Raw genomic sequence first — 14,230 nt, 5'->3', positions numbered from 1 at the left:
AAAGCTACTTGCAAAAGACACAATCTCTAAAATAATCTCTTCCTATTTTTGGTCACCAAACAGCTCTACTAGCTTATTGACCAAGTCAATAAGACACAAGCTCTTAGATAAGACACTTTTTTTGGTTGCCAAACAGTGGCTAAGTCGTTTGGAGGGTTAAGAATGGATCACCCCTCTTAACCTAACCCCTTGCCAAACGGGTTCTAAGCAAATGTATTAATGAATAGCATATGTCCATCCTTAAGTTACAATCCAAAGGTTTTTCCCCTTGAAACTACCTTAATCATAGGGTAGTTATATGGAAATTACATTTCATTTTCAATTTATACATAATCCATCTTAAAAGTTAGTTTTTGTTACAATCAACCACCTCCTAGTTAAATTTTTACTAAAAACCCAAAAATAAGCTTTAAAAATTTAAGTTCAAGGTATGTGAATTATATCTTGACAAGACCTAAACACTAAAAAAAAAAATTAAAGAGTCATGTACATAGAATGTGAGTTTTTAAGGCTAAATTTAGGTTTTAAGTGAAGAAATTGACCGGAAGGTGGTTGATTGCAACAAAAACCAACTTTAAATGTTGTCTATGTATAAAATAAAAAAGAATTAATTAACCTATTTGTAAGGGTGATTTTTAGGTATGGCAGGGGGGGGGGGGGGGGGGCCACTAACTTGCAGTAAAAGAAAGATGATACAGCTTTTCATGCTTCAACCAGCAGCTATGATTCAGGTACATTGATAATCTAAACTAAATAAAAAAAAGAAAATAAAATTAGTTCGAAGTAAAATATATGAGTTCTATTTTTTTTTTTTTTTTTGAAAGCGGGTAAATTCCAATGTACAAGCAAATAGCTCAAGTATATATAAAACATCGGAGGCGGATTCTGATCTCACGTATTTTGCCAATATTTGTGAGAAATGCTGCGAATTCAACTGCTTCTCCAGCTAATATCATTGCACCAAGACCATCATTTCAGCTATAGTCTGCGTCATTGGTTGCTACTAAAAATTGCAGCAACAAGCAAAATGTCATATCCAAATACCAGAAGCAGCTTACCGCAGACAACCCTTAACAACATAACTTAAAACATGGCTGTCAAGTGCTGGCAATTATCCACCAAAGATTTTTCATACAGATCCTGTAAATTATTGCTTCGTTGTCCATACATAGTATACTATGTTTCATATTTATACATAAAAGAAGAGAAAAAGGAAAACATAAAAGAAAATGGAAGGCAGACTGATGATGGGGAAAATGAAAAGAAAAAGGGGGGGAAACAGAAGAATCACCATTCTGACTCCTGATTTGAGTTGGTATTGCCTTCAGTTCTAACCTCTTGTGGTTCGATACCGGGCACTGGAGATACTTTCCGAGATGATGCTGGGACTGCAGCTGGAGCTACAGAAGGGTTGAAATCCATTGGATGATTATATTTGCAGGAAAGACCATACTTGCAGATCCGATGTCGATTATAATGTGTACATATAGGTTGGTCCTGGGAAGAAATACACAATGGGTAAATAGAAATAAGAGGAATGTACACATGAGATGAGGCATCATAGCTTCTCATTATAATCTAAGAAATTAAATTGGGAGAACCAGAAATTTTAGTTTGGACAAAAGGGTAAATTGCAGATAACGGTTATCACCCATCAATTCATGAGAAAAAGGGGGTTATCTGAAGTTTATCTTCTCAATTTGCCAATCCAGGGGCGACAAGTCTAATGAAAGGATTGAAGGGTGATGACTACTGTGTTATGAGAGGAGTTATCTGCCGTTTAATCAAAAAGGAATAATCAAGAGTACTATTGATTAGTGAACCTAGGAAGACTGCTCAAGGCTGCAACTTTGAACTACCTGACTAGCAAGAGCTATACACGAGGAAGCAACTGGGTGCAAAAAAAGGACAGTTAATCATATTAAGGGGTTATTACAATATTAGTCCCTCAAATCTTAAAATTTTGAGATTAGTCGCCTGAATAATTGAAATTGTTAGTAGGTCCCCCAAATCATTGAAATTGCTATTGAGTCCACAAAATCTTCTAATATTTTGAAATTAGTGCCTCTGTTAAAATAACCATTCAAAACCTTAACCATCATTGGGTAAATGCTTTAACCATGGGTGATTAGTCAAGAAAAATACCCTCACCTCTAAACATACCTCCAAACAAGAGTTTTCCCGCTCTCTTATGCTTGAAAATGGGTTGTTAATTTACCAAAACATTCTATCAGAAAGCTCTAGATGCTTTAGGATAAAGATTCAAGGTTAGAGAAGAAGAACGAAGGATAATCAATGAGATTTTTTAGAGCTCACAGGAAACTAGCTGTTACAAGAATGGATTTGGTAAAGGTTTGGACCATTGGGGAAGATGAGTTCTTAATTGGGTGTAGGTCTGGATTTTAACGAAACAGGTGTGGGAGTGTAAACAGGTTTAAGTTAAATGGATCGTGGGTTTGTGTTTGAAACAAAAAGGGTACAACTGTCAATTTATACCAAATTTTTTGAAGTTGATAGAATATTCACTCCCCATTCTAACAGCAGCTATCTAGGGGGACCAGTATTGAAGTTAATGTATGTGAAAATAGCAACTTACAGGTCTAAGCGGCAGGCCAACAGGGCTGACATTGACTCCAGATGTTTTTGGAAGGCGACTCTTTGGATGGTGAAATTTGCATGCTGTTTTAAATTTGCAAGTCCCAGTTTTCATGAAAAACTGACATTCTGGCTGGCCAGGTCTCTCAGGATATTCGGCGTCTGGTGCATGTTTCGGAGCAGAACCATTTCCCTTATGCATAGTATCTCTCATGGTAGCAGCAGATGGAGGGTGTGGCATATTCATTTCAGGTGTAAACAACGGTCTTGCAGGAGCCTGAAATCTCAAAAAACAAACAGGTCAATATGGTGCATCACCAGGATTTATACAAAATTTACTAAGCAATTCTCTCTAAAAGCACACAAACAAGCAGTAAAAAAATAGATGAATTAAATTAATAGCATAAGGGAACTAATCATATGATCAGATATAATCTTTCATGAGCCACCAAGTTTGTATATAAAAGAGAAAGAAACCCAGCACAGATTGGCCCACAAGAACACATTCCAGTGGGGAGTAGTATTAGGGGCTAACCATAAATCCCTCAACCTTCTCCACATGGCATTATGATTTTAATACACATGAGCCTTCTCGTTAGATTAGCAAAAGCATTTGCAAAACCAGCTAATACCAAAAATGGCACAGATGGACATCCAGCAATACTGGAATGTTGCTTTTATTCTACAATGTCATAGACTAGATATTCACTAGAATATAAACCAAATGAAGATCGTTAAAAGATTTTGTACTGCAAGTACTATTGAAATCTTTATCGACATTGATTTCCAAGAACTATGCATAGATCTCAAGATTCATGAATGCAACGATCTGCAGTCACATCAATCGGAAAACTTTTGATTGTTCTGGCAACCTGTTCATTAACATCAGTTCAGATGCCAGTATGTACGTGGAATATTACTTAAAATCTTAAACGTCTTATCAGTTGGCTAATATATCCTGTCAGCTATCTAAATGGAATGTTTACCTAAAGTTAAAAAGGTAGACCTGCATCAGCTATAGAAATGTCTGCTTAAAAGAGGTCCGATTCTACAGGCTCAGCATCAAATAGATTCCAATATGCTCTATAAATGTCCCTTTAAAAGAGTTAGGATTTCTTTAGGCTCAGGTCTAAAACTGAAAAGGATGGTTAATACTGTTACTTTACATATAAATATTTAATAAGTACAACTACAACATAAGAAACACAATCAAACTGGCACTTGATTTTGAACTCTGTTATTCACAATTTTACATGTAAATACTTGGACGGCTAACATATTAGCCCTACAAAAAAAAATCCATAAAAGCAGTAATGTCCATAGAGATCTTATGGCACAAGTAACTGTAGAAGAATTCTATGCTTAAGAACATAAAAAGTTTATCAAACAAGTCAATTAGATGTTTAAACTTTAAACCCTTCTCCTCATGTGCACTAATAAAATTTACTGATCCTCATAGTTTTCGTGAAAATAACTAATCACATCACCAAAAGAGGAACAAAAGGGTGGAAAAAAAAGACGATAATGTTTAAATCATTACCTGATAGCTATTCCATTCTGGACTACAGAACATGTTTATGCTAAAAAAAATTTAACAAGTGTATCAAACAAGTCTGCTAGAGGTTTAAGCCATTTTCCCAAATGCGTCCTAAACATTTTGCCAATCCCCATAGTTTTCGAGAATTTAATGTAATCAATATCATCACAGGAGAAGAAACAACAGAAAAAACAATTCACATTGAAATGCTGCAACAATGTTTTGAACATTACCGGATAACTATTCCATTCTGGATTTGGATGGAGCCCTTGAGGAGGTAAATAAAATCCTGTAACATAAGGTGGCGGTGTATAAGGTACTTGGTCATTTGGATTCTGCTGAGCTGGCCATGATGTCATAGGCGGTTGTGCTGGTGGAGCATGTGGTTGAGGAAGGGTACCATTTTGATATCCTGAAGAAGGATCTTGGCCACCTACAGCAGTTGGATCTGGATGATGAAACCTACAATTGGTTGAATATTTGCAACTTCCAGTACTCATGTAATATGTGCACTCCTTCTCTCCCTGATAAGGAATTTGAAATCCATAAGGCCAAGATACATGGCTACAGAATTTTGGGTACTGTTCTTGACGTACACAACAAGAATCAAGAAAACATCACAATGATAGATGGCTACAGACTTTTGGGTACTTTTCTTGACATATACAACAAGAATCAAGAAAACATAATCACAATGATAGACTCACCGGCCGCATTGGAAGGCCCAAAAAGTTCAGCGCTGCTGGTGGTGCTGGAAATTCATTTTTTTCATTATGATTATATTTACAGGCATTCCCATACTTGCAACCTCCAGGTGATGAGTAATACTGCAAAACAGTTTCTGTTTTCAGTAAAACCAGCATTGGAAGATGAAAATCAAAAGAAAATATCAAGCAGGACAAGCACATTTGATGCTTTTAGCATAAATGACTACAGGTAATCAGATATATATCGAAAGAAGTACTTGTAGCAGAATTTTCAGATGATTACTAAGCCATGCACTTGAAGTTAGTCCAATCATTTGACCGATAATAAAATCCAATTGGCCTATTTGTCCAAGAAGTAAGACCACAAAAATTTGTGAAAATGGAAAATATTTACAAAATAATTCACCTAAACCAAGACCTTGATGCAAACTGATGATTTACACATGTGCAGACAGAAATGACAACCACAAATTTATCACAGCATTATTTCGTAGGGCCCTGCATCTAGTCCTAGAGAAATTGCATATACAACTTAGTTATACTACCAAATTTCACACACCCGAGGAAATTATATAAGGTTGAACAATCAGCAACATAGCATAGGCAGGAGCATAAATTTTACCAATCTTTATTTAAAACAGTGAACAGGGGGAATGCATTACGAGATGTGCACAGTTCCTGAAGTATAATTGTGTAAAAGCCCAATCATTCTGAGATGAAAGAATTTTCAGACAAACCCTTTCCCTTCAAATTCTATGAAAATAAAACCAAATTGAGGAAATTCTCATTCGATCTGCATCATTTAGTTAGTGTTTGGATGGGGGACTAAGGGTGCAAGTTATGGGTTTGAAACCCAATGAGAGTGGGGAATCAGATTTCAGTCTTTTGTTGTTTGAAAGGTGAAATGTACATTTAGAATTAACCAAAATTATGTAGAATTTGGCCTAAACTCTCAGGCACAAATAATTCCACCTTAGGGTAGGAGTCACTTGTGCTAAAACAAGAGTAGATTTTTGATGGTCCTAGGTAACATCCATGTAATCAGTGTATTATTATCTCCACCAAATTTATGTAATTTTGGAAGGAATAACAGGAATCAGAGTAATCATTGTATTCTTATCCCCACCAAATTTTTGTATATTCTGGAAGGAATTACAGGAGTCAGGCCTCAACTTTAGCTGACTCCTCTGTAAGCATAGCCCGAGAGTGTCTAAGAACTAAAGTTCAAATAAATTTGACTTTCCTTTGCCATTTATCAAGTAACATAAGATACATGGCTAAAAATAACAAAAACTTATCACGTTCAAGTGGATCCACATTTTTCAGTGTATGATAGAAACTAGGAATGCAAACTGTCAGATAACGGATATAGGAACTGCATTTATAGTGCCTTCATATCCATTTTTAATCACGAACCCACATACTAAATTCCTAAGCAAAATGAGATAAAAAGATTTACAAGTAACATGTTGACCTACCTCTACCTTTACTTCCGTTTCTCATAGGATTCGACCATTTCCCTTAGCAGCCAAAGTTTAAAAAAGAATCAAAACCAGGACTTTCACATAAACATGACACATGAGAAGCTTGTCATTTCATAATAAGAATTATAATAAAATAATGTAAAATAAAAGCAACCTGTAAGAATGTGCTCCAAAATGGCTATGGCATAGCAATATCTAGAAATACATAGATAGCACTTCAATTAAAAACAGTTGAGAGGGGAATGCAGACCTTGCAACTGATTTGTCCATTACTATCTGGAAAAGTTCCCCCTTTCTTTTCATTGTGAGTCTTCTGTAAGTAATTTAACATTAAACATCAAGAACAGTACGAATGAAACCATTATAGGGTTTATCAATTAACAACAGATGTAAACAACAGATGTATATAATAATGACATGCTCTGAAAACAAGTAGAATTGAATGCAACATTAAAAAAACAATAGAAAGAAATACAGCTAAGTTAGTCAAAAGTTAGGTATATTCCAGAAGTGCTTTGACAAAGAAGCCCCAAAGTTCACCCCCTCTCTTCTAAGAAGACCCCAACTTTCTTTTCTGAGAAGAAAATTCCTTTTTTAACAAGAAGATTTGGGGACTTCTCAGAATAGGAGTAGACTTCGGTGCTTCATTTCAAAAAAAAAAAAAAAAGAAAGAAAGAAAGAAAAAAGTTGAGGGCTGCCTAGAAGAGGGGTAAAATTTAGGGCTTCATTGTTAAATAAAAAATAAAAAAAGTTGTGGGCGTGTTAGAAAAGCAGGGTAAACTTGGGGGCATTTTATACTATCTTCTCACATGTTGCATGCATTCCTATATCATGTCAATTGCCAAACATTAGTTATATTTAGATTGGAAAAAAAGTGATTAATATTTTAAAAAAATACAATTCATGTGGTCATGTATGCGGTGGAAAACTGAAGCCATATACTCGAATTAGGCACCTGTGTGAAAAAGATTACCAGCGGCCACATAAAAGATAATGCAGCCATATATCCATGCAGTCGAATAGGCACATGTGTAAAAAGTTCAATGGTTGAAAGGTCTGAATTTTGAGTTGATACGTGACTTGTTAGTTAAAGTGCTTTGTATACTTATCACCTCATTCTACTTTCTTCTTCTGTCTTCCCATTCTCTTTCCTCGATAAGAGTTTGGTTAATTTCTATCCTTCGCATCTTGGATCTATTTGTTGTATGTTGAGTATATAGTGTACCATACACGACAGTATTCTGTGTTTATGAACAATTAGACATCACGAATATCAGCATCAATATAAATAAGTAGTGTTATTAGCCTAAAATCCTATATAGATTTTTTGCTAATGGATAGTGGTTTATGAATATGATCATGTAATGTTACAAGATTCAAAATTTTCTTTTTTCTCTGGTTAGTTCAATTTCACTTGATTAGTAGCTTGCTCGCTTAGATGCTGAAGTTATAGTACAATTACCTTAGAACCTGATTAATACTTTCCTTTCTAGTTGCTGATTAGATTTAGGTAGACACTTACTATTGTTTCATTTACTTCAAGAGATCTTCAGTAGCCATTTCTCACTCAGGGGGGGTTATTCATTGGTGTAAAAAGTGGGATAATGGGGTAATTTTTGGAACACCACTTTTTGGTGTTAGGGGGGGTTATTCATTGGTGTAAAAAGTGGGATAATGGGGTAATTTTTGGAACACCACTTTTTGGTGTTATTCATTGGTGTAATTGGAACTGGTTGGAACACCACTTTTTGGTGTTATTCATTGGTGTAATTGGAACTGGGGTAAACTCTTTGGTGTTATTGATTTGTTGGTGTAATTGGGGAACAAAAACTCCATTACCCCTAAAATTATCCCACCTATATAAGCTTGACTCAGCCCCCAGCCCAAAATTTACCCACTTTCGCCTCCTGGAACAAAAGAGGGGATCGATTACTCCACTTCCGATCTCGAGCCCGAGCGAGATCACGATCGCCGTCTTCGTTCTCGAGGGCGTTCACCCGTTCCTCCGTCATCGTTCTCGAGCCTGAGCCAGCTCCGCTGTCGCCGTCCTCGAGGTCGCTCGCGCCGTTCTCGAGCTCGTTCGCCCGAGCCGCCGTCGCCGTTCTCGAGCGCCGGATCTGCTGTTGAGAGCGAACTAGCTTGAGCTCTACTGGTCATGTCGCAACTCTCAACTCTCCGCCCTCGTTCGTCATCTCCTCCTCAGTTTGATGCTCTTCAACGCCCTCGGCGTCTTTCCTGCTAAGGATCAGTGCAGGTTGATTCTAATTTCCCTTTTTTCACAATTCTGTTCAAATTAGGGTTTTATTTTTGTTTGCTGAGATCGATGTTCTCACAGTCGCTGTGGATTATGTGCTCATGTCAAGAATGCTTGTGCTTTCTTGGGAGATGGCATGTCCAGAATCGAGCTGACATTTTTCTTTTGATAATTGAAAATTTTAGTTTTTAATTTGTCTTTATTATTTTTCATATTAGTTATTATTGTTATAAATTGATAATATTAGGAATTGGAGCCGAGAGTACATGGAAGGGGAAGGGAAGCAAATTCTGATGAGATGTACTCCGGTGTGCATCAAGAGTTCGTTGTCACAATAATTTGATATAGCGCATTACATGATCATAATTATAAAAAGATGTCATACTAAATTTGTCCCACTCAAATTGTCCTATTACCCCATTTTACCCCACTTTATCCCACTCAATTATCCCATTGGGTAAAATTACCCCATTGGAACAATTTACCCCAAATTACACCAAATTACACCAACGAATAACCCCCCCTCACATTTAACTGTAAATAGTTATATCTTCCTAAAGTTCCCACCATATTAATTCCATATTTTCAGCCTTTTTTTTAATGTTCCCTTCCAAAGTGCTGGTATCTAGTATTATATTTCTATTTCTACTTCTCTCTTTCATCAGGTCAAAGGTAATTGTCTATCATCTCCAGTCCACCAATGCAACCTTGGGCAGTCAGGTAATTCAGCAAGCTTGATTCATTAGTTTTCTTTTTACTAGTTTACTTCTCTGTTCCTGTTTCCATCCAATGAACAGCACATCAGCTCTTGAAAACAAAAGCTAGTAGATCAAAGATTGATTCGTCATGTTTCCTTTTCTTTCTTGCTTATCCATCTTCTTGTCTATGCCTTCTCCCCATCCAAGCCCATGCCCCCAACAGCACTCCAACTGAGGGCGGCAGATCAACTATACAGAATACTTACAGTTCCTAAAATAAAATTCATGCAACTTATAGAGGAGATGAGGCAGGAAAAGAAATTCCCTAGATCTCAGCTTAATGCTAGGTTTGAAGGGTCATGAATAATTTTGAAAGCGAAGTCAGGAAGCAATTCAAATCACACGATTTCAACCCATGCATCATATTCCTTTTGCAGATTTACGAATAGGATGTGATTGTGCATAAAAAATAATATGTGCAAAAGTGCAGGTAAATTGGTACACTCAAAAGGATGACATATAAGTAAATACCGGGCACGTATGTGGAAAAAATAAATAAATTTCTGATCGGTTTTCAGAATGCATATGACAGTCTATGTTCCAATACATGGTTCTTTGGGTAGTGATGATCTGCTTGTGCCAAGGCTTCAGATGTAGATGATGCTTGATGTGATTTATCGAACAATTTCTGAATGACAAGGACTACAAGATTGCTGTCGGCAGGTGTGGGAGGAGATGACATTGCATGCATGAATGCAATTGAATATGTATGTGTACAAATTGAATGTCCATATATGCAATATGAACAATGGATGAATATATGCGCAAATTAAATATGTGCAGGTGTGCAATGCATTCTCACAGGACTGCTATCAGTATGTTGACTGAATTATGTGTTTGCTTAGTCATTATGGTGTTTCTTTGTGTCAATCATATGCTTAGTGTTAACGAACTGCAAAGTGGATAATGCCCTTTTATGTGTTTGCATTAATGACGATGGTGTTGATATCTTGCTGTGCAGGTCATGTGTTATTTGACTGGGTGAGGGGACTGATTGTTGCCATGGTGACATTGTTGCAAGAATATTGTAGAACCAAGTAAATTAGAAGTGTTAATAGACATTAGTAAGACATTTCAATAATAAGAACCTCAACCATCATCGGGCAAATTACATATTATCATACAAGAAATACAATCATATCAGTGTTATAAAAATCGGCAAAAGACCCCACTTAAGCAGCCACTTAAGCATTTTGAGTAGGGCGCAAATGGTTTCGGATACGGCTCGGATATGATACTTATCATATCCATACCCACTTATCAATCACATATACAGATATATCCAACACAGGAAAATTCATATCCATGTCCGCTAGAATCGGATACGCATACGAATATACATGTGGATACAACAAATACGTGAAAACCAGATAATATTAAAAAAATAGTTCATATGATACAAGAGAGTTCATTAATATGTAATTATGTCTGAAAATCTAAGATTAGATCTCTTGATCATCAAAATTAACCTCAGATCCGTTAAAGGGATTAAAACTATTACAACTTTATGACCAACATATATTAGGATATTTTGGATACAGATACGGATATTTCAATACATATCTGTGTCCCAAACCATATCCTAGCATATATAGATTTTAGCAATCATATTTGTATCCTAACAGATATGAATATTTCCTCAAATACAGATAATTTTTTGCACACCTAGTTTTGAGCCCTTAGCCACGTTCCCATTGAAAAAGCCCGCTCAAAAGCATACGAGACACGAAACAACACTAAACCCATAGGTGACCCCCGAATTAGCCACCAAAAAAATTTTCTTTGATAATTTATATTAAGTAATTAACTTGTTGACTATTTGATGTACATAATATACTACATGTTAGTTCATCACACTAGAATGTGTATAGTAGTTTGTTAATATTGTGTGATTGAATGTAAGTATTGTTACATATCTACTTCATGCTTAGGCTCTCTACAAACGTCACATCTGCATTTGCATAATTTTTTCTCTAATATTTGATTGTTTTGTTAGTTTCAGATGTTTTTCCTCATTCTTTTCTTATTTTTTTAACCTTTTGTCCCCATTTAAAAAGTTAAAAATAAAAAAATAGACCTGATGCTTTTTCCTGCTTAAGCTTTGCTTAAGCGCAAAAGTCTGAGTAGTACCTTAACAATTCACTCAACTTTCTACAACCTTGAATCACATAAAAATGCTCTAAGATGCTCAGATTAATATAACAAACCATGTAATACCTGTGTTCCTCTAATTGCAAAAGTGATATTCACTCATGAGAGAATAACTCACCCAATTGTCACTATTTTTCAGACCATTGAAAAGTGACAGGTTCCATCATCAGGAAATTAATTCATCAGACAGAAAGCAAATACATATTAACACTTGAACAGTTCTTCGAAACAACATATAACATTTGAGGATGAAAATCCTGACCTCATAGTCTGTCTTCCCAACATTTTCTGAGGAAGCACCATTTTCTTTTAACCCAGCATCCTTTAACTGAAATTTAAAATTGAATGTAAGAGTGGATGAAGTAATAAATCTCTAATAGGAAAGGAAAATAATTTTCATAATATGTCAAATAGTCCATAGCTGAGATAATTAGTCCAAAGACAAAGTAATTTCAACATTCTACAAGTTGAAATCCAGAAAATTTGAGTCTGTCAAAAATAAAAAATGCAGATCAAAAAGTGTAAAGCATAAATGTCAGAATAAAAGATACCAAAGAGACTTTCTGGACAAAGAAAACATTAACAATGTCACATTTTCACTCATCACCCACCAAGAATATATTTATGCATACGAAACATGTCAATGTTCTTAAAAAATATACTTTCTTATCAACTGTTTGCCACAAGCAACAAAAAAAGAATTGACAACCAGTCTACTATTTCTGGAGGTGGAACTAAGAATCAACTAGGACACAGACAGCAGACCTATGGTGTCGGACATGGTAATTCTTAAAATCCAGATGAAGGACATAAGGCATCAGACATGGCTACACACATGCACGCACATATTGGCTTCTGTTTGAATATAAAAGAAAATAAATTTAAAAAGGTGCGCCTAATGAACAAACAGTTAAATGCTTAACACATTATAGCTACTACAAGGCCAAAGGGGAATCACTCAATCTTGTGAAAATGTTTGTAAAAATGTTCGAAATAGATATAGTAATAAATGGTTTTGCACATTCAAAGAGGTGACAAAGATGCAAAAGAAAATGCGTAACTTCAATAACAGATGTAAAGGAAAATCTTGAAAGGAAACACTTCCTGCATACAATAACAAGCAAACATAATAAAATTATGACTTCCAACCCTTTTCAAGTCCAGAACGTTGTCCTTAGAAAATTGCTTCTACTGGAAAGGGGTTGTTAATATGGAACTCGCTGACCTGTACAACTAATTACAAAAGTTTTATACTATCGTCTATCATTATGGGTTCATATGTTATTGTCACTCTAAAATGTGCACCTCTTTAGCCTAAAATTCACCACTGAAGGTTAGAACTTAGAATATACCACGAAATGAAGTTGTCGTCATCGTCATCATCTAAGCCTTTTTCCTCAAAATACTTCCATTATGAAGAATGATAAAGATTACAATTTCCCAAAAAAGGGGTAAAGATTAGAAGGCCTATAAAAAGAATTAACCAAGTTTTGTGTCTTACGTCAAATTGAAATTAACCCCGATAAACTCTTGCCCAATGAAATAAGCAAGGAAATGTAAGGATTTATCCTTGGACTCAACAAAGGTGACTTTTACTGGAAAGAAACAAATTACAGACGACGTTCAATTCCAATTTGAAAGAGGACTAGGTTTTGAGTAGTCCAAGTCAAAGAAGGAATCCTACAAGAACTGGAAATAGGAGAAAATATCTACTCCTTGAAAGATTCATTTTAGGCAAAGAAACGAAAAGAAAAAAAATAGAAATTGCTGCGAAATTGTATGATAGGCTGAATAGGGTGTACAAAAGTAACAAAAGGGAAATCCTATAGTTTGAGAGTGGATTTTGTGAGATCAAAAGAAGGATTTTCGTGGAATTCTCGTATAAAAAATCGACTCTGTTCTATCTTTGTGGACGTAGACAAAGTGCCAAACCTCATAACATCCTTTTCTCTGTGATTGCTGATCTTATTTCCCGCTAAACTGTAATTGAGTTTCTACTTGTGGTCAGATTTCACAAAAAGGAAGGTTTGTTACCTAACTAACAAGTGGGTGGTATAAATTTTTTGATCTTGTAGTTTAAGGACAACTAGGCAAGGAGCAATCTTCTACACTTCTAAATCCAAGAAAATGGTCTGGGAAAAGAAGTAGATGATATAATGTGTCATAACAAGAATCATTTAACTCTGAGGAGAAAAAGTTACAGATATAATGTAATCAGAATTCTAATCTAATTAAAAGACAATTCTTTAAATTCCCAGGCATCCATACCGACACCTACACCCTTTCTATTTTTGGAAGGAAAGACCGTTTTGGCTGCAACTACCAAACATGCATTAGAAAATAAGGCAGCCATTAAATCTCTGCAATGTTACTATAGCAATCTTGATATAAGAATTTATTACAGAAGCAACTCCAAAGGTTTAATAACCTAAAATGAAGTATATTAGGTTATTTAACTTTTTTTGCACAGATCTAGGACAAAACATTGAAGTAAACCAAGTGCGAAAAGAATAAACGTGGCTTGCAGTCAAAATAGGAATAGTAACATACTCCACAGAGGAAGCTTGAGTACTGTAAGTGAAAGACGATCCAGTAGGTTATTTAACTTTTTTTGCACAGATCTAGGACAAAACATTGAAGTAAACCAAGTGCGAAAAGAATAAACGTGGCTTGCAGTCAAAATAGGAATAGTAACATACTCCACAGAGGAAGCTTGAGTACTGTAAGTGAAAGACGATCCAGGA

General features: G+C 35.6%; 1 protein-coding gene across 1 annotated transcript in view; it reads right to left on the bottom strand.

Annotated features, from left to right (window-relative positions):
- LOC109830498 (zinc finger CCCH domain-containing protein 65-like) overlaps positions 1,080 to 14,230 on the bottom strand; it is a 22,497-nt gene continuing 9,346 nt past the window's right edge. Inside the window, exons 3-8 of the mRNA XM_020397762.1 lie at positions 11,749 to 11,814; positions 6,574 to 6,636; positions 4,840 to 4,959; positions 4,366 to 4,656; positions 2,597 to 2,872; positions 1,080 to 1,497 (exon numbers count right to left, since the gene is read on the bottom strand). Of these exons, the coding sequence (XP_020253351.1) occupies positions 1,288 to 1,497; positions 2,597 to 2,872; positions 4,366 to 4,656; positions 4,840 to 4,959; positions 6,574 to 6,636; positions 11,749 to 11,814 (1,026 nt within the window). The 3' untranslated portion in view covers positions 1,080 to 1,287. The remainder of the gene's footprint in view (positions 1,498 to 2,596; positions 2,873 to 4,365; positions 4,657 to 4,839; positions 4,960 to 6,573; positions 6,637 to 11,748; positions 11,815 to 14,230) is intronic.

The sequence above is a fragment of the Asparagus officinalis genome, chromosome 2, assembly GCF_001876935.1.
Source record: "Asparagus officinalis chromosome 2, Aspof.V1, whole genome shotgun sequence".
Lineage (NCBI taxonomy): Eukaryota > Viridiplantae > Streptophyta > Magnoliopsida > Asparagales > Asparagaceae > Asparagus > Asparagus officinalis.
Note: the sequence above shows the minus strand (reverse complement) of the source record. Positions and strands in the feature narration are given on the sequence as shown.